The sequence below is a fragment of the Rhipicephalus microplus genome, chromosome 8, assembly GCF_043290135.1.
Source record: "Rhipicephalus microplus isolate Deutch F79 chromosome 8, USDA_Rmic, whole genome shotgun sequence".
Classification (NCBI taxonomy): Eukaryota; Metazoa; Arthropoda; class Arachnida; order Ixodida; family Ixodidae; genus Rhipicephalus; species Rhipicephalus microplus.
The window spans coordinates 23302246-23328731 of NC_134707.1; the positions used below are offsets into that span (position 1 = coordinate 23302246).

Here is a 26486-nt window from a genome sequence, read left to right on the forward strand (position 1 = left end):
GCAGTCCTTGGCTCATGATGCAGTTATGAGCCTTCCAGATCTCAATCGACCCTTCGTGGTTGAAACGGATGCAAGCGGCATTGGCATTGCAGCTGTCCTACTGCAGGCTGGCCCCGACGGACTGCAGCCCATTTCCTTCATCAGCAGGGTTCTCACAGAAGCCGAAGGCCACTATACTGTCCAGGAGTGGGAATGCCTTGCAGTGGTGTGGGCTGTGGACAAATTCAGGGCGTATCTCGAGTTTACAAACTTTGAGATACACTGCGACCACTCTTCCCTGTCGTGGATGTTCAGCACCGACCAAGCTTCGCCCAGGGTCAAACGCTGGGTCCTCCGGTTGCAGGGTTTCAACTGCCGAATCAGGCACAGACGGGGGCTGGCAAATATACCTGCAGATGCCCTGAGTAGAGCCCCCCTTCAATGTGAGGACCGTCCCAGCGACAGCTTGCACGAGAAACTGCTTCCTATTGCTGCACAAGAACCTGAAGGGAAAATTACATTTGAGCAAGTGGCAGTTGCCTTGGAAGATGATATGACTGCCTTAAGTGACACCGCGCAACTCGTACAAGAGCAGGCTCGTGACAGTCGTCTGTCAAAACTGAAAACTGTGGTCCAGGGGGTTATGCTTCCAAATTCAGACCCTGATCATCGCCTTCTCCATGATCTGGCGGAAACAACAGAACTAGAGCCAAGTGGCCTGCTTGTTCAGCAAAGAGGCAACAAGAAGGTACCATGGCTGCCCTCTCACCTCCGGCACCTGGCATTGAAAATGGCGCATGACCATCCCACTGCGGCCCACGCTGGATTTTTCAAAACCTTGAGACGTGTAGCAGCACGATTCGTCTGGCTGGGCATGCGGGCGGACATATCAAGGTATGTGCAGGGCTGTGCTATATGTCAGCGCACAAAACCCAGGCGCAAAAAGCCTGAAGGCCTGATGAGCAGTCAGTGGGCAACAGCACCGATGGAGGAGCTTAGCGTTGACATTATTGGACCCTTGCCGCCTACACCTCGTGGCCACAAATACTTGCTCGTAGTCATTGACAAGTTTACTAAATTCCCAGAGCTATTCCCTCTACGAGCAGCCACCAGTGCAAAAGTACTTGAGTGCATGCTTCAGGTCTTCTGCCGCCATGGGACACCAGTGGCAATCACCAGTGACAATGGGAAGCCCTTTGTCAGCACATTATGGCGCAACCTCCTGAAACACTGGGGAATCAGAGATCGGCATACTGTGCCTTACCGGCCGGCTGGACAGATGGTGGAGCGTCATAATGGCACAATTAAGCAATGTCTACGAGCCTACTGCACTAACCACAAAGACTGGGACCGTCATATACCCGAGATCAGCCTTGCCATGCGTACTGCAGAGAGCGTAGTCACCGGATATACTCCGGCATTGCTTTGCTATGGTCGAGAGTTGCGCACTCCGTGGGAACCTGCAGGGGACAAGGAGGACACGGAACCTCCAGAGGCAGCGCACCATGCCCTTGTTGCAGAACTCCAGCAGTGCCTTGGAGAAGCCCTGAAGTACACCAAGAAGCATCAAGCAGCTGCCTGGCAGACCCAGAGGTCAACTTATGACCGTCATCGGCAGTCAACAACCATCAGAGAGGGTGACCTCGTGCTCTTGGACACTCATACCTTGAGTAATGCAGCCAAAGGTGTTTCGGCCAAGTTGGCACCACGGCGAGGTGGACCTTATCGTGTGGTCAGGCAGGTTGGTGAAAATGACTTCATCCTGGGTGACCCAGTTACGAGGCGTCGTCGAACCATTGCCCATGCTGATCAGTTGGTACTGTACCATGAACCACTGCTTCTCCCTTCCGCCCCGAATTCACGATTCGAGGGGGGGGAGAGTTGTGAGGAATAAGAGGGAGTGCCGGTAGGCTGGGTGTGAATCTCTGAGGCTGTGCGTGGTTGACGGTGGAGGAACAAGGTGGCGTGCGCGAGTGTCACGTGAACAGTGAAGGGGTCTCTGAGGCTGTGCGTGGTTGACAGTGGAGGAACGAGGTGGCGTGCGCGATTGTCACGTGAACAGTGAGGGGGCGCACGGAAAGAGGGAGAAGGGGACGGGGCGGTCGAAGTCGGGACGGGTGCGGTCGGAGTATGGCACGAGAAATAAATGGTTGTGTGAGCGTGGTTGCCTGTCGTGAAGTGTATCGTCGTGCGTGATACAACTTAGTTTTGAGTGTAATTGAATCTTCACCCGTGTGCCTAGCAGCGCAGCACTCCTGTTGCTACAGGCAACGATGACAGTCATGCATGCTGATCGAGAGATGGCTGATCGCCGACCAGCCCACAATCGAGAGAGCATCAGTTATGGGAAAATGGCCCATACGATTATGCACGTGACTTGTGCTCCTTTGAGGGCTGCAGTTCTGTACACTGTTATGACCGGTGAGGCTGCAGTTCTGTACTCCAACCCATCCATGTTAGGTTTATTGGAGGTGGTGCCGCCGCCACCAATAGCCGAAATTTATCGAAGGTTCACTCGGAAAAAAACTGTGTACAAGGAATATGGCACTGAGATGCCGACGAGTCGTTTTTTGTGGGAAACATGCTATAAACTCTTCACAATGGACGTGCCAACTACAGGAGCTTGAATGTAGACTAAGGAACAACTCCAGCCACAACATAAAGCCGTGCCAACATTTTGGGACCAGTTCCGTCACTTAGGTGTTCGCCGCGTCAATCAGGTCTGTAGGGGCTTCCTCACCACAAGAAAGGAAAAACGGTGGCGTGCTATCGAAAATTTAAGGATGTGCTATAAAAAGGGAAAAAAAAAAAAAAGAAACTGTAGGCGGTGCAATGATTGTACCGAAAGTGAGTGAAGACGGTATTGCCCCCATAACGGCCAGGTAGCGCTCGTTAGCCTGCACCGGTTGACATTAAGAGCCATTATTCAGTGATAACAAGCACTGGGAGTGTGCGATCAGACGCAGCGGTTGAATTTAATCGGGAATCTCTTAGTGCTGCCATCACCTTGTTATAGATGGTTGGTGCAGAAAGTTGTTTAGTATTAAAGTCTCTTACATTTTTGACTGCCGTGAATAACTTGAGTGAGGTGCTGTTTTTGACAACTGGCAGTTTCAGTATTTGCTATCAGGAAGAGGGATCATAGAAGCAAATGTGAATAATGTTTGCCTTTGTCGGTTCGAAATGCTTTTGGCATATGCTTGCATGTTTTTGTGCATCTGTAAGTATGTGCACATGCGTACGGTGTAGTTGCTGTTCATTTCTTGCTGCAAGGAGTTTTTTACGACTTCATAAACTGCTGATTACCTCTTGGAATTCCTAAGTGCCGCTGAATTGTCTCTGTTATTCGTTTGCCTGATGTGCTGTCCTTTTTTTCATTCTTCCTGCTTTAGATGATGCCTTGGAATGTCGATACCATCAGCAAGGAAGGATTTCAAAAGACAGTGAGTTTGCAAACTCTTTGACGTTGAAAGCCCCACTAGGTCGCATTCCTGTAATGGCTACATTATTTGACAATGATTGATTGCGAGCAACGAATAAAAGGGGCATTTAATTAAGGTGCCGAAATTTTTATCGCAGATCTTAAACAAGCCACAGCCAAAGGAGGAACTCGTACTGACTGAAGAAGAGAAAGAACAGACCCAGGTAAAAAGAAATGTTGTGCCTTCAAGCATTAAATTTCCGTACTGCGGGGGCTTAGTTGTCACATTGTGTGTATGCCAACTTTGTGTTAGATTAAGTACACCAGTGTTGTCTTAGTGTAAGCTTTCGCCGACCTGGCATAGCGTCTGCTGTTCAACAATACTTTAATCTCCGGTTACCCCCCACCCGTGCAAAATGGCAAGCTTTGCTTTTTGTCAGTTCCTGTTCGTGCATGCACGTGCGATGCTTGTGACGTCACGGGCAATGCTTATCGTCACACCCAAGTTGTGAGACTTATAGTAGCTGCCGTGGCGCTGTACGGTCTGCACCGAAAGCTTAGAGACCACGATATGCAAGAAAAAAAAACTGCTGAATATCCCCACTGCATCGGCAGGCGGCCTTGAAAGCAGATTTTCGGCCTAATCTAGAATGCGTGCGCCGTATGTACTGTGCAGCTAGACCGAATACAGTCGCATATTGCTGAGAAATGCAATGTTTCCTCAGACTGAGTGGTCTTGAAGCTTGTGACGGCAGCTGTGCCATCTGCGCATCAGCAATTGCTTTGCATGCCTTGTCCACCTTTACACCCCTGTAAGCCAGAACACCATTGGAGGAGTTGCAATGTGATGCTAATTCTTTCCCGTCACCGGCAATGTCATTTATAAGCAACTCACTTTCTTTTTTAATCGGTATTATGTGCTAATGTGACAGTCGTGTTCACTCTAAAGGGTGGCTGTTTGGGTAGGTAATTGTTGCGTGATTTTAGTGGTCAGTGTACTTCCGAAACAGAGAAGGAATGGTGGAAAACAGCGAAGAGACGGGTGGTGTAAGTTGGCACCTTTGCTCGGGCATTATCATAATCGGCTCACCCGTAAAATGAAACAAGCTAAAGCTTAGTAAAAAGTCAGGCAGTCGTGTAATTTCGAGTTTGTCAGGCAACGAATTGACGTTCCTACTTACGGTAGCTTTTTGCACGAAATAGAGATTATTGGCGTTCTTTAGCGTGCTGGCACATGTATTGCTTGCTTGTTTTGTCAGTAGCACCGAGTACATAAGCTTTCTTTGATGTCATAAAATAAAACTGGAAGTTTAGCTCCTCCTTGTGTCCGTCTTGGTGAAAAAATTTGTGAACCCGGGGTTGTCGTTAGAACCTATGTTTCGACAAGTAGAGTTCTCTTCTCCTCGGCAGCAGGAACGAGACGAGGGGTAAAGTTCGCTTGTCGAAACGTTGATTCGAGCGAAACCTGCATTCACAAATCTTTCAGCTCTTCACCTTCAAGCACCCATCTTCCTCCCACTTCTGCTTTTTGTCGACTTCTCTCTGTTTGTTATTCTCTTGGTTCCTTCAGTGTTTCCGAGGTACGAATGATTCTCGAAATTGTAGAAATCAGTCATAATGAACTCTGCGAACTTCCCGTTCCTCTTAGTCCAAACTGTTCTCAACCTCATCCGCAGAAAAAGTTTGTGGAGGAGAACGAGCCCCTGCTGAAGCAGTACGGCATGCTGCAGAAGTACGATGACAGCAAGCGCTTCCTCCTGGAGCACCCACATCTGGCGTGCGAGTACACGGCCAACTACTTGGTTCTCTGGTGCATACGGCTCGAGATGGACGAGGTGGGTGTTGCCATAGGGCCTTCTGTGAATACGCTCTACAGAACTCTGGCGCAAGTGTCTGTGGTGGCTGCAACGCACGGCGTTGATAAAGCATGGGAATAATGGGTACTTTGTCATAATCTTCATACTTTCGGCTTCGTTTGGCTTCGCGTGGCTTGGAGCTGCTTTGTCACGAGACGACAGTTAGCAAGTGTTCAGCAATTTCACTTCACCACCTTAAGCTTTTGGGCTCACCAATTCAAGCGGGGTCACAAAGTTCACTATGATTTGTTCTTTTATTCGTGACAAAACCAAAAAAACAGCAATAAACAAAGCCACAGGTATGTTTGAAACTGGAAACACGAAGACTAGTGAAACGTGTGCTATCCACCATTCTCATGGTCGCTAAACAATCGCAGCGCCAGAGTCCCCTCAAGTTAATTTTGGGTAACTCTACGAGTGTTGTTATGCGAATCCGCTGAAAAGCACACCACCTCTTTTCAATGGCGAATAGACTTCAGAAATGAGTCACTTAGTGCTGCGCCCTCTCCGACGTCTTCACCTTGTCTACCCTCTTTGCAATGATGAGTTATGTCTACCATTAGTTGGCATTGACTAGCTCCACTTTAATCTCTGATACTGCTACTTAACAGTGAAGCTTTTCGTAGATGACCCTTGAGCAGTGCCGTTGTAACATTTTGCGCTGGAGGTGCGCATGTCGTGCACAACATCAGTAATGTAGCATTTCAGCAAAGCGGGGGTTAGCAATTTTTTAGCTTTGAACCAGCGAGCTGATGAAATGAGCCACGGTCTCACTGAGATGCTGCTGTGCCATTTCAATGCAGCCCTGTTCCAGTATATCACTGCCCCATAGAGCTTAGCGTCAAATACAGAGCAATGACATAACACCGGGGTACTTAGACAACACTGAAAAACATAGAAATAATTAAAAAAGAAGTTCAAAGAAATATAAAAGCGGTAGCCTGACGAAGGGGGCATTAACTTCGCTGTTTCACAGAGTAAAGCTTGCTGCATTCTCTACGCACACTCTTAGTGTCTCTTCCTACCATTTTCCAATGAACATTTCAGTGTACTTGTTTTAATACAGCGAAATCTCGATTCAATGAATCTCAGGGGAGTGCAAAAGAATCATTCGTAATTTTAAAAGTCGTTGTAGTGAAAGTATTAAACATTTGCACAAAAATTGTAAATGCAACCACGTGAGTCACCTACCCGTGCCATGTATACCGTATTTACTCGCATAATCCTCGCACTTTTTTTGCCAGAAAAATGATGCAAAGTTGGGGGGTGCGAGAATTACGCGGGGAAAACTTTCTACCAAAACGCAGAGAGCGAAAAAGAAAACGAAGTGGCCGCAAATCGGAATTCTCACAAAAGCACCTTACAGCAAGCTTTAAGAAGTACTAATTAGAACTTACCTCAACAATAAAAGCGGAGGTTCAACACAAGGCAAGATTTATTTGGGACACAAAAAGTGGAAGCAAATAGTCGAGAATTAGAATACCATACGCGAAGCTTGTTGGCGTAGCGGTAGCGGTCGGCACTCAAAAGGAGCCTTCAAAAAGTAAGCGTAGGACGGCAGTATTGGGCTGATGGCTATTTAACAGAATCGTCCGCAGTTCTCTTCTGAAGAAATAAAGTTTACCATCAATCCCAGTTTTAGGCACACGGCAGGCCTAACAAGTCTTGGTGGCTTTCAGCTGCCGTCACCAGTAGCTAACACAAAACTCGTAGGCTCCGAAGGGCCTACCGGCGGCCCTGTGGCCGTTGTTTAGCGCATGAGCTATCACTTGCAACTTTAAGCAGTCATGTGGCTGCAGTATCGCCCCATAATGTGCCAAGATTACCGACACAACACACAAACACGCCGCAATGCGCACTGGCTACTTCGGCTTGGCTTGGCTTGGATCGGATCTCCGTGCAATAGTACGCTTGATGCTTAAGAGATGGCGCCAGATGGTGCGCGCTATCATCATCAATGGTTGGAACGAGCAGACGACTTTATTGCGGCAGTTTTCGGGGGTGCGATAATTACTCGAGGAAAAAAAAATCGTATTTTTTGGGGGGCGATGTGGGGGGGGGGGGAGAATTATGCGAGTGCGAGGATTACGCGAGTAAATACGGTACATTCGCGACCACGCTATAGTGAAAAAACAAACACGAGATATTACAAAACCAGTGCACGTTTATTTGAAGAACGCGACCTACCCTAATGTGGGCAACTCGATTGCTGAACGACAAACTCGTAAGCGTGTGCATCTTTCCTACGCACTGCGAAGCCTCGACATTAAACACCGATTCTTCACGTTGGTTCGCGTGCGCTTATTCAACGTCGTCTTCGCTCTCTTCGCCGTTTTCTTATCACGACTACAGGTGTGGATCTGATCAGTCGTCGGCTGAGTTCGCATGTACGAGTTGTCGTCGCACTGTTCGTAGTGTTCGAGCCAAGCATGCCCGGGTAATCATTGGGGGCTTCGTCCCATCGGTCACTCGCGTCCTATTTTTCACTGCTGTAGCATTCTTTTCATGCTGCTTCTGTGGTTCAGCTTGAGTGTTCGATCACAAACCAAAAGGCTAAAAAACAGCTGTGTGACAAGCGCGCAGGTACTGTTGTAAAACTGCCCGATCAAAACAAGGGCAACTGGCGAAGCCTGACTCGAAAACGTGTGAAAAGCAAGTAGCAGATGATGGCGATGGGACTATCGCACATTTGAGTTGGGTGGACACACATAAAAATATGCGTGTGCTCTGATGATGATGATAGTGGCAACTTCGGAGCTGGCCATTATTTCAACAGCCACGAGTAGCTTTTTAAGATGGGTATTTGTTATTTTGAAGTGTTGTGGAGATACAAAGGGGATAAAATTCGTTACAATATCCTGAAATATTCTGTATTCTGAAGTTCATAGTAGTGAAATATTTTTACATTAGACCGATGGACATTCGGAGGGGGGCTTTCGAAAAACTTGCTAATCTGAAAACATTGTTAGTCTGAGGTTGGATATAACGAGGTCTGACTGTATATTCATAATAATTCTTGTAAAAAAAAGTAGAAATATTGGGTTTAGGTTCAAGTTCACATTTCCATTGGGTGCATATGACATTGAAGCATAACTTGGCACAAAGGCGAAACCTCCGTCAGGATAGCTCTAGAGAATTAGTCGATGCCGTTTGTGTGAACATTGTGCGTAGCAGAGACTGTAGCAGCAGCTGGCAGAGCAGATCTCAATCATGCATTTATTTCCACGTGGTATCTGGAATCGGCTTCAGCCGCATGGCAAAACACAAAAGTTAACTAGAGAAATACGCCATGGCGCACAAATGCCAGCGTGAAAGTGCTACTATGAGACACCCGAGTCAAGGATTAGTCTCCAGGTTTCTCACAGGGCCTGTAAACAACCCCGAGGTACAACAATTGCAATGAAGGGAAATATGAACATATCGAGCTATGTGAATGTGCTGCCGCTAGAATATTGCAAACACGTGCTATATTAAGGAATTCACAGTGATTAGAACATTCGTCTCAGCTGGTTTCAAATTTTTGAGCGGCCTCGCCACCCTTCTCCGCCATAGGGAGTGGAAGGGGTAGCTCGTCGTCGTGGCTCCTCCCACTTCGGCAGTGCGGCTTGACGTCAGCGATGCGCCATGGGAGCGCAGCCAAGGACCGATCAGGGTTTACCCGTGCGTGTCGTAGTGGCGCGGGGAGCAAGCGCACTGTGAGGAGCATCCGTCCCTGTAGCAGTAAAGTAGTGAGATGCCTCTTTATCTTGGAGGCATTCGTTCTGGCAGTACAGTCGAGCCCGCTTATAACGAACCTGAGCCTGACGCGGCATTTGTTCGCTGTGTCTCAAAGGTCGTACTAAATGAAACCCAGCTTTTAAAAAAGTTGCGAGTGGAAACGCAAAATTTTTTGCCAGAAAATGTCCGTTATGCACGTGTTTCGTTTATTTCAAACAACAGCGTGCTCTTTGCCGAGGCCCATGGCATAAGCTACATAAGGCACTGGCTGCAAAGTTTTGCTGTTCTCGCTGTGCGATTCCCCCAAAAACGCTTTTGCCGCGTAATTTATTCACAATGCCCTAATCCGTGCACGGTTCCACGGTGTCGGCATCATCATCGGTCAAAATGAAACCATCGCAACAGATGTCCCACCCGCTCTCCCATGTCGTAGTCAACGACGTGCTGCCACAAATCGCCGCCTCAGTGGTTGGAATGGAGGGTCAGCACGGTGCATAGCGATGTAATATTCGGAAAATGTGATCACCGAGGTCTACTGAGCAAATTGGCGAGCTTGTGAGAGGGGTGTACAAAAAAAAAAGTCTGAGCCTGTTTACTGGCCTTTTAATCTCTTGCGAAGTTGCACTGAAGAAAATTGCCTGCCGTATGATCCGGAGCAAGCACTCCCTTCCCTTTTCCTGGAAATTTCAAATATGCGGCCTATTCTCCCCATCTACTATTTTCACTGCTTCATTTGCTGGCTTAATTCGCCCAACGAGGACGTATGAAAAACAGTGAATGCATGCAAATTCAAGAAAGCATTTCATTAGAAGCAAGAGTGTGCACTCTTCATTCTCAGCTCATTCACTGCCGTCTTGAATTTGGTCTGTGACCTAGCAGTGCCCCGTCCCCCCTACCTAATATTGTGGAATTGTCTTTCATGATAGCAGGGGGGTGGAGGGCACATGCTTGGGATTTGAGGTTAATTATTTGATCACATCTTTTCATTCTGTGACTTAATATTCATTTGCAGAATGGGGTGAAATAGCGAAGGTAACGACACCATAATTGTTTTAGCCATGTATTGCAGTTCTTTTTGCTGCGTGAGACAGCGACAGCTGTGCGCTGCAGATTAGATTTGTTGTTAACTTGTTGCCGACTGGTGTGGTATCGCTAGAGACACGCGCCGGCTCTCAGTGCTTCACGACCTTATGACGCAGAAACACGACCTTATGTGCCACGTCGCCCACCAGTGTATCTGCATCCAGTACGTCCTGGAGCTGGGCAAGCAGCTCGAGGTGGACCCACGATCCTGTATTTCTTCGTTTTTCACGCGGTGAGTCCGAGGCACACTATAAACTTGAGGTTCGGGGTTTGAGTGCTGGCAGCAGCCAGCCGTTTTCCGGCAGGCACGCAATGCCATGATGCGACATGTTAACGTAAATGTCGGAGAACGCCAGGCGATTGTATTTAATCGAACAGTGTCGAGGTTTGTTATTCCCGTGCGATTTTAATGATTACCATTCAACTTTTGACAGTGATGTTGCGGGAGGAGCACGGGACGGTGGTTGTGTTCCGATGCTCACTGTGGATGGCACAGTAGACAGATAGGTGGACAGTAGCAGGCTTATTTTCCACTGCATTTGTTACATGGCTGGTAGAATGGAGAACATTACCGAGACAGCATCGGAGCCTTGTATGATTTCGGCTACCTTGTTGTCCAAACTACACTGAAACCTAATATAACGAACCTGGATATGACAAGATATTGGTAAATGATATTACAAGATATGGGTGAACAAGTAAGTGAGAAACAGTCTTGCAATAGATAGTATTATGAATACACCTTTATAATGAATGTTCGGATAGAATGAACTAGGCCTGTGTGAATAGTGAATTTTAGGTTCGAAGCGAATAGCGATTTTAGTCAAATAATTTCGAATCGAACTCGAATTGAATATATGACGTATAAAAAAATGGCCACATTTATTGTGACCTAACTAACCTGCACAATATTTTTTTTAAACAAATCCTCTAAGCTTTTGTTATTTTTTTTTTCATTTCAAAGAAAGTCCAAACAACTTTGAGAACTAGCAGGATTTGACTTCCAGTTGGATGCAAGTGATAACCTGTAAAATACGTAACATTATTCATTACAGCTTGAGTGTATAAGCTGGCAAAACAAGCTTCTAAGCTTAAAAAGTTATCAGTCGTTTTGAGGATAATATGTTCGTTTGAAGGGACCCTGCAACAGTTTTTCAAGAAGTGGATTTACTAAAGAAGCCTATTGCCTTATGAATTTTTAGAATCTGTCCACTATGAGCGGGGTCGCGAAAATTTGCCACATGCTGCAATCGCGTTCTCTCTTCTCGTCTTGACGGAAGCGCTTGAAGCAAAGCCGGGAGAGATGGCATAGAGAAAGAAAATACATCACGTGCGTGTCGTGAGCTTGAGCACTGTTTCTCTCTATTTTTTTTTCTTTGGATATGCAGGTTTTCAGTGCAATCGCGCATATACGCGTGGACATGTCGCGGCCGCCCGCAGCTGCCCCAGTATCGGTCGAGCGCCCCATGCTCAAATCAGCCAATGGCTGGTACAATGGCTGTGACGAGCAATTTTTGACATTGTGGTGTCATTTACTAAGAGAGCAGTTTTTATCTGACTTTGAGAATTTATTGTGAATTCCAGGTCGGGCGTGCTGCGTTATAATATTTAGCTCGCGTGTTGTCGGTAGCCTCGACTACAGATCGGCAGCGTTTGCTGACCATGCTCTAAAAGTGTTGCAGGGCCCCTTTAAATTTGAAGTGGGGCTTCGCGGCAAAGGAAATTTCTCTTGAATAGGTGCTTTCACAGCTTATCACCTCTGTACTGCAGTGAAACCACCTTTACAGGTGGTTACATGCGGTTTAGTATACACCTATTCGTTCATGTCGAATACTCCGAAATATTCGCTAATTTAAATTCGAATAGAAGCGAATTCGAATACTCTACTACTAGTTCGAATATTCGCACAAGCCTATAATGAACTTATTTTTGTGCAAGAACTTCGTTATGACGTTTGAGTTAGATGGTGGTAGGAAAGGTGACTAAAAATGGTCCGAGTAATATGCCAGATGGAACGAAGACATCTTCAGGATTTGTTAAGGAACTAATCGAAGTAGCGTTATAGATTTCGCACATTTTAACACAAAATAATGTCAGAAGCATTGTGATTTTACTAGAAATCTTTAGCTTTCTCGTGTCTTCGCGAGATGGTGTCGCGTCTTGCAGATTTCATGCAGTCGTGTTTCAACGTTGAGGCAACTCTGTCTCAACAGTGTCTTCAAAGCTGTCAGTGTACACAGTCCGAGGTTCTGTCCGGCATAGGAGTGCAACCAAAGACAAGCGTTTTTCCTCTTTTGCTCTTGAATTTCTTCTCAATTTACAATGAGAGATGGACTTGGAACCATGACTATGTTCAGCGTTGACAAGTTCCAAACGGATGCTGCGAAAAGGCATCTGAAGTGCTGACTTCCAGTCAATCAATCGGTTGTTTCTTGACCAATAGCATTCAGATGGCTGACCAGGTGTACAAGGACGCATTCGAGGACGAGCTGAAGGGATTCAAAGAACGGGTCCAGCTGAGGGCACGCGAGAAGCTGGAAGAAGCAGTCAAGGAGATTGAAGAAGTGAGTGTCAGTGAGTGTGAAGAAGTGAGTGAGACATTCCATCATTAGCATGCACGCCGTCATGGCACTCTTTTCAATGAGGCAGTGTGATAGCTCATTTATGGGTGCATGTCTGAAGTGCGTCACGAGATCACCGAACCGGTGTAAGTAGCTTCACTAGTGGAAGCCGAGGGATCCCTCAGCATCAGCTCTATCGCCAAACCGATTCGAGACATGGCTAGGTGCGTGCAAGACACAGAAAAGCGGTTTTTGAACTCAATTGAACCACTTTATAAGAGATGCTCACCTGGGAGTATTTCTTGTCCCTTATGAGAGGTGTTTTTTTATAAGCTGGGTACCGCTTTCTCATTTTCTGATCATATGTTCACCACAGTGGTGTCCCTTTCAACCAGTTGTTTCCTGCGTCGGTGTCTATATAAAGGTATGCTACTGTGCTGTCGAACCCAAATCGATCAAATCTGAAGAGGATCAAGAAGAAATTTCTATACAGAGGTATTTCGATACACAATACATGTTATATATAAAAATATATTCAGGAGGACTTCGCAATCTTGAAATGCAGAATGATTTGTTATACAGTGCAGTCCACTTATAACGATGTCGAGAAAACCTAAAGATATGATCGTTATAACCGGTGATCGTTATATCTGGACTGCCGCCTAAAAATCGTCGCCGGACGTACCTTTTGTAGCTCCAGGCTTCATTTCGCTATTTTCACCACTTAATAAATATTGTAGATAGTAGGATGTCAAAAACAAGACTTTATTTCTTACTCCGAAGAACGCATCACGGGTTCGCTGAGGAAGAGAGACTGACCGACGGCGGGGTGGGAGCAGTGGGAGGAAGAAATCACAGCCAGAGGTACACAGCCGGAATGCCAACGAGGCCCCGCCCCGATGCCGCCGCGCCGCTTTGCTTTTCGCTTTTTTTATTTTCTTTCTCTTTCCCGCTTTCGTTCGGCAAGCTACGAGTAGCTTGCCGGCTTGCCGTTGTAGAAGGCGGGGAGCCGCAGAGCGCGGCGCTTTGCTTTTCGCATTTTTTTTAAATTCTCTCAGCCTCTCCGCGGTCGACGCGCGGCGAGGCGCAAAACGTGACACAGCTGGCGCCATCTGTAGCGCGTCGCACCAACTCGTGATGCTCTCCTCGGCTTCTTGAACGGCCGGGACGCGCTGCCGGCGCTGTGCTGCAGTGGCGGCAGATACGTACTCGCCTACGCTAACTTTTCGTCTTGTCTCGGCATAGTTCGTTTCAGAGGAACTTATCAATCTAAATGTTACGATTAATCTGAATGAAACATGCCGTCCACGGCAAACTTTTCATCGTTGTATCCGATATGCGGTGGATAACATATCGTTATATATGGTTTTTTCCCCCATAGCCCCAATGCATAAAATGAGACTGTTAAGTCGACCCATCGTTATAACCGATATATCGTTATATGTGGTATCGTTATAAGTGGACTGCACTGTATCTGAGTTCGACTGCAACAAGTCCACACTGGGGATGGAAAGAAACACAAACATGCTGCATCTACATTCTACGCAGTTTCGCACTTATTTTCAAGTGGTTGTAGCCCTGATGGTGATAAAAATCCACTATTATTATCCGTGACATGACCAAGAACTCATCTAGCAGCTTTTTATTGTCGCCAAGGTCGGAGCGTGATGAAAACCGCACGCCGTGTTGTTCACGTTTCTCTCTGTCCTGTACCTCCATTCACTGTCCTGGCACCATATATCGGCAGATGGATAGTGGAAGGCTGTTGTTTTTACTCCAACACGCGACCTCCCACTGATTTGCATCAAGTTATTTAGTTGGCTGGCGCACCGTGCGCCGCATGCATTATAGTATTTCCCTGGAGTGATTTCTAGTTTTTGTTCGCTCTGTATAGACAAATTCCACCCAAATTGCGTCACGTAAATGTAGTGCCGCTGTCTTGGTAGGCAAAAGACGCTTTGCCTACTGCAGTTTCTGCTGGGTTTTCAATGGTGCATGTGGTGTTCTCAGTGAAGAAATGAGGGGGGAAAAAAAACGGTATGCCGATGAGCTGCGTCACGGTGGGATGCGAGTCGCGTCTCACAACTTAGTTTTGTTTGTTGGCGCACATAGCAGCTCTCAGCGCTTATGGCTTTCACAACGCTTATGGCGTCTCACAACGTCGTTTTGTTGGCGCACATTGCAGCCCTCAGCACTTATGGCGGAAGTTACGCGCGGACTTCGCTATAATTTTATCCATAATGTCGACATCGGCCTACCTGTGTTCACAAACATGGAATGGGTCTATAGTTTCTAGTCAGGTGGGAATACAGTTGGCTCTCGTTAATTCAAACTCGAAGAGACCTCTGAATTTTGAATTATCAAGAAGTTTGAATTATCAGAAATTAAATGACTCAGATAGATGACTCTGGGTGAGGTGACACCACAAATTATGATTAGGCATTCATTTTATCACGTTTAAAAATTTTTGGGTGTTTTTAAGCCCTAACTGCATGCTGTGAACAGAAAGCAGAGGTGTAAACTCCACAAGTTTAGTGGCCATTTACTGTTGATCGAACTTTAAAAAAAAAATCGTGAATTGCCAACTGCTTCATTGCTATAGGTATGTGCCTTCAGCACAAAGCTCCCTGCACCGGTTGAAAAGCATCACGGTTTACAATGCGTGTGCTTTGTTTCAAGCATTTGTTTGCAAAGCCTTTTTTTCTTGAAGGCCTCAGGTGCTTATTTTTCATTTTTAGATTGTTAGGATTGTATAAGCCCACAAATTTTTAAATAGTAGTGTGAAAGCAGCTGATATTTTTGGGTATCGACCTGCAAAAAGTATGAATTCACTGAATGATGAAGTTTGAATGTAGAGGCTTTTAAATACATGGAAAGAATAGAGGGCCAAGCAAAAAATTGAATTTTGTTTCAATTAACTGAAAGCATGAAATTTTGTGGTTATTCAAACGGCTTTATTTTTAGCCTACCCTGAAAATTTTATTAGAATATCTCAACATTCAAAGAAGTTGCCCTTCCATGGTGGACTCCCCCCTTAAATACAGCTGTGTAAGTTGCTGTGCAACACAGTATTCAATAAAGCACTAGTTCCCATCCCGTCGAAACTTCAGGACGTGCTCTGTCAGTGCAGTGCTGGCCTGGAAAGAATGGGCGGCTGCGTTCGACTCACCCATGTGACGCGATTACTTTAGCCCTGTACATCTTTCTCAGTAAACGAAAAGTGTTAAATGGAACGCGTTTTTCCTCAACTGCTTTTGATTTCGTTTAAAAAGATTGTGCTGTACACGCAGTGTAATGTGTATTGAAAACTTGTGTGTGCACCTACGTCTGTTGAATAAAGGAAAACCAAACTCGCAGGAAGAACGGCAGGAGAGGCTAGGACCTGGCGGCCTGGACCCAGTCGAGGTGTTCGAGTCTCTACCAGAGGTGAGTTGTGTTGGCCTTTCTTGTCCTCCACAATGTTCATGCTTCGCGATGAATGTCGGAACCTTTGAAATGCTTCGTACACACCTGTACACACCTTGTCTCTGCTAGCTGTGTTCAAGAGGGTCAGAGAGAGGACAAGATACATTAATTTTTTTTTATCAATTGTACCTGTTTCATTACAATTCTCTTGTTTTTAACTTCATGTTGCTGTGTACTTTTGCCATTCATAATCACTTCACCGCTATACATAAGCTCCTTAACAAAAAGTGATACTCATAATTTTTATTCGCATGCAAATATACATTCAAACCTCAACACAACGAACCCAGATATAACCAAATATTGATTATAAAGCCTGAAATAAAAGCTAGTCTTGCAGTGGATACATTGTTAGAAATAAACCTTTATAACTAATTTTGTGATGAGTTGAGAACCTGCTTCTACCAAACCTCCATATAACAAATTTCCCAACATAACAAAGTTTTTCTATTTTCGGCACTTGCTCTATAAGAGCACATGTATTTGTGACCGCTATGTAACGAAGTAACAGCGGGAGACATTCTTGATATAGCGGATGTCCGCCGCGGGCAATCTAGAAATTTTGCCCCAGATTTTGTCATTTTGGCATGAGCGTGCCTCTTCCGTGGTTGCGCCGCTGCCGACGAAGCGCCAGTGGCATGTACGGCGAGCTCGTGGCCCCGACGACTCCCGGGCAAGAACGAGCGCTCGTTATGGCCGAGCCTGCTACCCACGAGCCGGCGTTGCCGTCGTTCTTGCCGCCGCAGGCGCATGCGGAGATGTACCCTCCAAAAAAAAAAAAAAAAAAACTACATTTGCCTTGGCAGTGCCACACTTTTAGTTAGTGTCACATATGTGGAGCCGCCCTGCATATGGAGGGCGCTTTACCAAATACTTATCCGCGGTATCGGTGTCGTTCGCGCTTTGTTTTAGACGCCGTGCGTGCGTGCATGGTTTCAGTGCGTGCGCATGGTGTAGCCCCTGTTTTTTTTTAATGCAGACCATTGTGTCGTCCTTACAGAGGGGATGTCAGATTAGGGATCGTAGCTTTCGTGATTGGCCGATTACCTGTGACAACAACATGACGGCCTGTGCAAGCCTTGCAATGAATGCGATAGCAACAAATTGTAATGTTATAAGAAGGCTGGTAGCCAAGTCTTTTGGATCATTTAGCGGAAGTCCTTCAAAGCGTTGGTGTAAGAAAACACAGGCACTTCATGAAAAAGTGCTCTTTTCGCACAGTCCCTTCACATTGAAAGTGCAAAGCTGATACTTGCCGAGATAGCACGCGCCAATGCCCTTGAAATCAAAGTTGACCGTTGCTACTCGAACCCCCCCCCCCCCCCCCCCCACGTTTCTTTATGCTCGTTCAAGGCGGGTTGTTTTCTTTCTGTTTGAGCATTTTACGGCAGTTCTTATCAGTTTGGACTTATTGCGGAACATGGTGGCGACAGCGAAAACTCGCCGACAGTGTTCATATATTTGCTCTCGCGATAGCAACACAGTTTTTTATCACTAAATAAGTGTTTTGGTTAGCTCTGCCTTGAGTTCCCCTATTGTTTAATTCCTGCATTTTTTCCCCTTGAATTTTGTACTGAACCTGCATGTAATGAAATCCGATTTATAATGAATTTTTCTGGGAATTTCTCAATTTTGTTATATCCAGGTTTAACGATAACAAACTTATTTTAGAGTAAGGTGAAACTTTGGTATAATGAGGTGTGAGTGTAACTGTTCACTCAGAATATGTGAGTGTTCTAGACGTGTGACCATAAATGTGCATGAGCACTTGAAAGCAATTTCCAAGTGTAAATGTTACTTTTCTTAGTAAATGTTCAGTTTCAAGTCAGTGCTCTTCTTAGACTTTTTCTCTTTGTTTTGTCCTCATTGAAAATTCCCCGCTGTTTTTGACGAGATGACTGATCACCCTGTCACCCAAATGCGCATCCTTCCAAAGCATTCATTGCTTGCGTCTTTGATTGCACTAGCTACATACAGTCCAACCCCAATATAATGAACACGGATATAACGAAACATCGGTTATAACAAAGTAAATGAAAAATAGTGTTGCAATAGATGCAGTGTTAGGAAAATCCTTTGTGACGAATTTTTAGATATAACGAACTTAACTTTTTGCAAGATACAAATTTGTTATAATAAGGTTTGAGTGTACTTTGTTGTGCAGTCGCTGCAGAAGTGCTTCGAGTCTCGCGACCTGGACATGTTGAAGGAAGTCATCGCAACCATGCCCGAGGAAGAGGCCAGGTACCACATGAAACGCTGTGTCGACTCCGGCCTCTGGGTGCCCGACGCCAAGAACGCGGAGGTGGCTCCGCAGGAAGGGCAAGAAGCGTCTTCGGAGGCGTCGGGCGCCGAGTGAACGAAAGAGCGACGGTCACAGCTACGACGGCCTGCGTCGAACGGGGTGAGTCGGTGTGAAAAACTCCCGCGGCTTGCTTCACATTGTGAGGTCCCAGTTGAGAGGTGTATAGAGAACACGATCAGTGGGGATACTCCCATACCAATAAACATCACATATTTTACCACTTATAACTTGGACATTACATTTGCTTCTTTGAAATATTAGGCAAGATCACATATTTTACCACTTATAACTTGGACATTACATTTGCTTCTTTGAAATATTAGGCAAGTAAGTTGGGTCTTGGGAAAATTCTCTTTTTTTTTTATCCAGTAGTCTCATTGAATTGAACCTGAAGGGGCCAGGAAAATATGTTCTATTTAACAGGAGTTCAATTTACTGAGAGATGAACAAGGGTACCAAATACAAGCAGGGCTGTCAGGTTGAAAAGACAAAAAAGAGCCTAATAATTGGGAAAAATAAAAAAACTAGCCGAAATGTAGCCATCCTGAGCCAAGGGCAGTAAACGTAGCCAAAACTAGGCAGAATTTGTGAAAACCACTTCCACATTTTTATGTAAGTGACTAAATGCAAAGGCCTTTCGGCAAACATGTGTAAATATTTGCAGCGCTAACACTTATAACCCTTAACTGCTGAGGTTCTAGCAAAAACTGCTGACTTTAGCAGTTGTTTCGTGCATGAGGACACATGTTGGCACCATTGAACGAATGACTATGCGCGCTCTCGCACGTTTTTCTTCGAAAGAACTAGAAGTTGCTACAACAACAGAAAGGCCTACGGCATGATTTAACGCCCTCAAAATCACAGCTGCTGACATTGAAGCGTAGATTATTGCCTCTTTCGCAATAGTTTCTCCCGTGATGACGAATCCAGAATCGCAGTCCGTGCACAGCGTAAGAAATCATACAGCTAGTTCATCAGATGTCCTGGAATAATTTATGGTCAAGAGTGCACAACATTTTAAAGATAGCGCTGAAAAACAAGGATACAAGAGGTAAAGGTGCCTGCACTAGTGCTCACTAACAACTACTTGTGTTGCGCTTGTGTTTCGCTTGTGTTGCGGCCTTTGCCTCTCGTATTCAGTGGTCACACGAATGGTGGGATATCCAATCGCCAATGTCGGCGAGTGCAGGTCGTTCTGGGTGCGAAGTGCTTTCGGTTGCTGTCTACTTCCGACTGTAGTTTGAAACTGCGTTCAGTAGTGGGTGGCCTACAAAACGAGGCACCACGCAATAGTTCCCGCCGAGTCACAGCCACATATCGCAATGCCTTTTGCATGTGTGAAGCCTCCTTTAGTGGCAGTTTATAAATTTTTAGTACACTTAAACCTCGTTATAACGAAGTTGAAGGGCAGCCACAATTATTTCGTTATATAGATTATAACAGTTTGTGGCAATGTATGCTCATATAGGCGCACACGTATAAGCATGCAAAGAAAGAAACCGCCTCACAGCCTGATGTACCACTACGCGACTACACATGCCACGGAAAACAAACGCAGTCAAATCTTATTAATTCGAACTTCTGGTTAATTCCAACTCGCGCTGAGGTCTCGTCAAAGCTATGTGTATTTCAACGGGCGAAAACGCCTTCTAATTTGAGCGTGCAAGCGCTTGGGACGGTTCATTTGAACATACAGAGCTCCGAAAATGCTGTCCGCACCATGCCCAATCCCGCAGCGGCACCTCTCAACGCTGTGCACGACGAAGGAAAACAAGAAAAGGAAAGAAAAGAGTGTGACGGATTGTTTGCTCTCTCTCAAATGCCGATCTGCGTCGCGCCTATGCGACGCTTCTCCCTTTTCTGTCTCTGCACGTAGAGACCCTTCCCCTTTCAAGGCCGCACGCAAAGAGAGAGGAAAAAAAAGAAAGCTGTCGCAAAGAGTCCTCCTTTCTTGATACAGAGGGTAGCAGCCATGGTAGCAGCAGAGACTCGGTCATTGCCGTCGGGAGAGGGAAATCGCTTTGCACCGCAGCACCGCTTCTCGGTGATGTGACCCGCTGAGCGCTTCCTCAATACTCCTGGCTGGCTGTGTGAGGAAGACGGCTCTCTCGGCGTGCGGTGCGTGGCTGTAAGGTCGGCACTGAAGTTTTCAAGAGTCGCGCCGAACAAGCGCCAAACTCCACAGAAAACTAATACTTAACGTGGTTGGTTTTTTTTTGGATAGACTATTTGATAGACCAGTTTGTTATATCCACTTACCGGTCAATTTTACTTCGTTACAACGACGTTTAAAATGCATGGTTCTCAATGGAGGCTTCAAGGGGAATTTCATTTACTTCATTATGTCCATTATTTTGTTTTATCCCATTACATTATATCGAGGTTTGAGTGTATTTTAATATACTTATGTTCTCATGGCCATCACTGACCCGTGTGCCTGCTTGGGCTGCTGCACCGTCCTCTTCATTAAAGTTTTTTATCTGCATAAGCGAAGTGTCTAATTCGATTTTGGGAGCGGGAAGCATGCTTTGGCTGCCATGTTTGGCGCCATCACTCGAGCAGCACCGCTGCGACGTTACGAGGTATCGATAACTTCGCTTAAATCGGGGGGACATGAAGGTAGCCAAAAAGGATCCAAGTTGCCAAGACGATTTTTATGCCGCCACAGACCCCCCCACAAAAATAGCCAAATCGGTGCAGTGTAGCCAAACCTGGCAACCCTGATTTGTACATGTACAAAGGAAGCAATCTCATCAGAAGCACTCGTTCTATTTATCATATACATTCGTGTAAGGGCCACCCTTTCTTTCTGCGATTTGGAAGGGGTTTGGCCCTTTTAAGGAAGTAAAATTTTTGTTAAATTTTCAATTTACGCATGGAAAATTTAATCGTGCAATGGAGAGCTATCTGGTGGGCTTTCTGGCATCTAGCTGCTGACATTCTTAGATGTCTTCATTGGTATCGTTGCTTGGTCTCAGCTCAAGGGTCAATGGTCAGTCAAGGGTCAATCTCTCAGAAAGTGCTGTGTGTCTAAGCTCGTAGATAACGCCACGTAACAAAGTCGCAGGACAGCTATTGCCATCCGGTAGCTCCCGGAAAATGCCCATATGGGAGACGTGACAACGACGCGGTTTGGGGACAAGATTTTAATTTTTATTATTATTTTTTCGAAATGTGGACTGCCAAGTTGGGGGAAGTGGCCCTTACACTAGCACAGCCCTTAGTCGAGTGTACACAGCAAGCAGGAGTTCCATTTAAAGGGATTTTGTGTGATGAGTCTACTGTAAAGATGGGATTTAAGCTATTTAAACAATAGACTCCGTAAATGAAAATATCTCGGAGGGAATTACTGCTTAAATGGGACAACTGCCTGCAGCACGATTGGCTTCATACTTAGATTCTCCGCCCGTGTTCATCTCTCAGCAATTGGAACTCCGTTTAAATGAAACACATTTTCCTGGTCCCTTCTGGTTCTCTTTAGCGAGAGTCTACTGCATTTGATTAATATTCAGTTCAAATCTCTCAAGTTTTCTATTCGGCCATACCTAGATCTGACTTTTTGCATGCAAGTACAGTAATACCACGTTAGCATGGAAATTGTAGGAACAAACGAAAATTTTGAGGTAAGGGGATGTTCGAGGTAAACAAATTTGCGCAAATCGCCGGGAAAATCGGGCACTTTTCAGGAAACTAGGTACTACTTATCGGCTCTTCAGCAGCAGTTTCTAATCTTTCTTCTTGTGAAGGTTTAAAAGTAGGTGGGGGGGGGGGGGGGGAATGCTAGAGACGTTAACCCACTGGATATCGCGGCACTGCCATTTTATTTAGCAGAGAAAAACTGTCTAATGCTCATCTGCTTTGCAGTCGTACTCTGGTCTAAGAAGGCACTTGCCATCTGCTTGACACATCACTTAAGCCAATCTACCCTACCACTGCACTGCACCTTATTTTGAACCAGGTTCAGCGAATTTCTTTATTTGAGCAGATGTAGGCACTTTTCGAGAAGGTATGTCGTCGGTTGAGGTATGGCGGGCGGTTGAACGATCTTGGCGTGCTTCATTTCTTTGGTCATATGCATGTCCTGCTCGCACAGCAAGTACTCGGGGAAAAGTTGTCACTTTCGGCTGCATTGTCATCTGTAAGCTTGATGACCTCGTGACAAAGTTCCTCACACTCTGTGAAGTCATCTGTTTCCACTTCTGGCAGGCTGGTGGCACATGAAAACTCAGCGTGCTCAAAGCCGCTGCGCAAACACTCTGCGAGACATTCTTGTGAAGATGCTCTGTTCCCAGCAGGTCAGTTCTGTGGCCTTTGCCATTTTCATACGACAACTAAATTATGTAGAGCAGGCACTTGCGGTGGATTTTTCTGGCAACTTTGATGATACCTTGATCCATTGGCTGCACCACAGACGTCATGTTTGCTGTTAGAAACTCGACTGATTGTTGGCCTAGTTCGTACTTGCTTAATGACATACTTTGGCCGCAAGTATCACAAACACAGAGCAAAGGAACACACAACGACAAGGACAAGCGGCACTTCCAACTAAAGTAGACCGAGCGCAAACCCAGACTTAAGTAACAACATACAGACTTGCGCAGTCTTTACACAGCCTTACGCTATCCAGCTGTCAAACCATCTCTTCTCGGATATGCACACAACGTCACCGATGTGTTGCTGATACACCTTTCTCCTTTCTTTTTAATGTAATAGGCTTCCGTCAACTCACGTCCAGTTTTATACCTACTTCTATGTATATTCTTAAACTCTTCAAAACATGGTAGATACCAGCAGGCTTTGCAGTGCATAGGCAAATGTCATAGCCATCCTTCATTAAATTTGATTCGTGGTTACAATGTACGAGTTGCCACAAAAAAGAGGAATCTCATAAACCACGCCTGTGGCACATTTTCCTTATGTTGTGCCATGTTTCTCGCCGCATCCCTGATGGCTCACCTCCTCCCGAGCAGTTTTCGGGCACGGCTGAGCCAGTTTTACTAGTGCGGAAAAGGTAACAGGTACCCCATACCCTATTTACGAAGTGTTTCCTGACTGGAAGAGTACCAGAATCTTGGAAGAGTGCTAACATCATCTTAATACATAAAAAAAGAGATGACAGGGACTTGAATAATTACAGGCTGATCAGCTTGCTCTCCGTCGTATACAAGCTATTTACGAAGGTAATTTCTGACAGGATCAACATAATATTAAAATTCAATCAACCAAAGGAACAACCCGGATACTATCAATCAATCAATCAGCTAATACAGAAATGCTCAGAATACAGCCAACCACTATACATAGCCTTCATAGATTACGAGAAGGCGTTAGATTCAGTAGAAATATCCGCAGTCATGCAGACACTGCGAAATTGGGGCATCGACGAAGCATATGTAGACATCCTGGAAGAAATCTTCAGGGAATTAACTGCCACCATAGCGCTCCATAATGAAAGCAACAGAATACCGATCAAGAAAGGTGTAAAGCAGGGGGATAAAATATCTCCAATGCTATTTACTGCGTGCTTACAGGAGGTGTTCAGAAGCCTAGAATGGGTAGAGTTCGGAATAAGAGTTAATGGAGAGTACCCTAGTAACCTGCGGTTCGCTGATTACATTGGATTGCTGAGTAACTCGGGGGCAAATTGCAACTCATGATTACCGAGTTAGGCAAGGAGAGCAGGATGGTAGGTCTTAAAATTGATCTGCAGAAAACGAAAGTAAGTGTACAACAACCTGAGAAGAGAACAGTGCTTCAAGATAGTTAATAATAATGCACCTTAAGTTGCAAAAGACTATGTCTACATAGGACAGGTAATAACCGTGAAGCCCAATCATGAGATTGAAGTAACTAGAAGAATAAGAATGGGGCGAACCACATTTGGCAAGCACACTCAAATTATGACAAATAGATTGCCACTATCCCTCAAGAGGAAGCTATGTAACAGCTGCATCTTGCAGGTACTTGGTTACGGGGCAGAAACCTGGATATTTACAAAAAGGGTTCAGTTTAAATTGAGGATGACGCAGCGAGCGATGGAAAGAAAAATGGTAGTCAAGAGACAAGATGAGAGCAGAGTGGATCAGGGAACAAACTGGGGTTAAGGATATCATAGTTGAAATCAAGAATAGGAAATGGACATGGGCCGGGCATGTAGACAGGCGCGTAGACAGGATAATCACTGGTCATTAAGGGTAACTGACTAGACTCCCAGAGAAGGCAAGCGGGTTAGAGGGAGACAGAAAGTTAGGTGGGCAGATGAGATTAAGAAGTTTGCAGGTGTAAAGTGGCTGCAGCAAGCACAGGACCGGGTTGATTGACGGAACATGGGCGAGGCCTTTGTCCTGCAGTGGACGTAGTCAGAGTGATTATGACCTCATACCAGTCTGCTACCTTTTCTAGGTTGGAGGAGACCTTACAAACATAAAGAATCACTGCAGGTCTTACGGTTTGGGTTTCTTGTTCCCCCTCCTTGGCAGCTCCAGTACCCTCACTCTGCGAAGAGCCAGTTTAAGATAAAAGGGCAACAAATACATAGGACGTATAGAAAAAAGTTCGGTTCCCGGAAAAATTTCAACTTCGCCGATATTTTTATGCGCTTTTCCGGTGTGCAAGTTCGAGTTAACGAAGTATTACTGTATAAACTAACTGTGGCTACTGTGTGAATGAAAAAAACTAAAATTTATATATTACTCTTTCTCTTTTTTTCTCTGTAGGTAAACAAGCAAAGGAGTGCAAGGAAAGAGAAAAAAGAAAAATTCACATGCCTGGGGGCATTCTTGCGCCGTGTCCGACGAAATACCTTCAATAACAAGGACACAGATTTGCAGTTCGTTTATGTGCTTTAGTATTTCTTTTTTCGTTGCGCTTTTGCAGTGTACATAACGGAGAGCGTTACTCTTATTTTTCTTCTCTGCACTTTCCTAGTAGAAACGTCGTTTTAACCCTTAGGTGATTCCGCGTATGGAAAAAAAAATAAGCTAACAGAAAGACCACGCTTGAGTTGTAGTAGCCGTGAGAAGTTGGAGACACACTGTTCATTTTCGCACGCAAAAGAATCTTGCTGGAAAAACGTATGCACTTCTACGCCGAACTGTTTCTTGTGCTTCCTAGTGGGTGGTCCACAAATGCAAATCGCCACTGCAAGTTAAAACAAGAATCGAAACTGTCGAGCGTTGTAAATGTTTTATGTAAAAAAAAATTTTTGTGCTGAAATAAAAGAGTTGCATCACAAACATCTTCTGATGTTTGCCTTGAGAGAAAGTTTGTTTGTCTTTTCTGTTTTATTTTTTTGTAAATATCCTATATAATAATAAAAACTGGGTTTTAATATCCCAAAACCATGATATAATAAAAGAAGCTGTAGTGGAGAGCACTGGAAATTTTGGCCGTCTCGGTTTCTTTAATGTGCACCTATACTCAGCGACAACTTTTCTTAGCACTGAAGAGAAAGCTACGGAGGCGGAGCTTGTGCACCTGTAGCACTACGCGAAGTAGTTCGTTTTGGCGCGCGTCTGGTAACGCTATAAAAAGTGACGGAGGCACACCATCACAGTTTCATGTAGATGCAGACGCCGCTAGGCGTTTGAGGTGCACGTAACAAGGCGGCACTTTCTCGCGCGTTCAGAAATGCGAAGTCACATCGAAATAATTGAAGTAATTATGACTATCGTAATGGTGGGAGCTGCGTCCTGTCTCAAATAGCTCCACGTAAAAAATAAAGGAGGAACTTCTACATTTCACGGTGAAAATACGGGCGCTGTTGTGGAACTGCATTCACTGGGGGTAAAATGCCCGCGATTTGGCTCTGTAGCCTTCACTCCAGTGCCAAGAAAAGTTGCCGCCGAGTATAAATATAAATACACAAGGCTCTAACATCCACCTCCCTCAAAATATGGCCGCCACGGCCGAGAGTCGATCCCATCACCTTCGTGACAGCAGCTGAGCACCATAACCATTAAACCATCGTGGCAGGCTTTAATGATGCTATAAATTAGACTATGGTTAAGGGGGATCACAGCACTTTAAGACTACTTTGAAGTTCATTGATGAAACTTTCCGAGTTAACATTTGTGTGCGAGCTTCAAATAAGCAAATTT

General features: G+C 45.4%; 1 protein-coding gene across 2 annotated transcripts in view; it reads left to right on the plus strand.

Annotated features, from left to right (window-relative positions):
- The window catches only part of Cdc37 (cell division cycle protein 37), a 33935-nt gene extending 8285 nt beyond the window's left edge, over nucleotides 1–25650 (plus strand). The window contains exons 4-11 of one of the 2 annotated variants that reach the window (XM_075871313.1): nucleotides 3372–3422; nucleotides 3559–3624; nucleotides 5077–5235; nucleotides 10173–10288; nucleotides 12500–12644; nucleotides 15975–16043; nucleotides 18247–18486; nucleotides 25104–25650. In XM_075871313.1, coding sequence (XP_075727428.1) covers nucleotides 3372–3422; nucleotides 3559–3624; nucleotides 5077–5235; nucleotides 10173–10288; nucleotides 12500–12644; nucleotides 15975–16043; nucleotides 18247–18441 — 801 coding nt within the window. In that variant the 3' untranslated portion in view covers nucleotides 18442–18486; nucleotides 25104–25650. The remainder of the gene's footprint in view (nucleotides 1–3371; nucleotides 3423–3558; nucleotides 3625–5076; nucleotides 5236–10172; nucleotides 10289–12499; nucleotides 12645–15974; nucleotides 16044–18246; nucleotides 18487–25103) is intronic. The other variant, XM_037416423.2, reaches the window with a different exon arrangement.
- The last annotated feature ends 836 nt before the right edge of the window (nucleotides 25651–26486 follow it).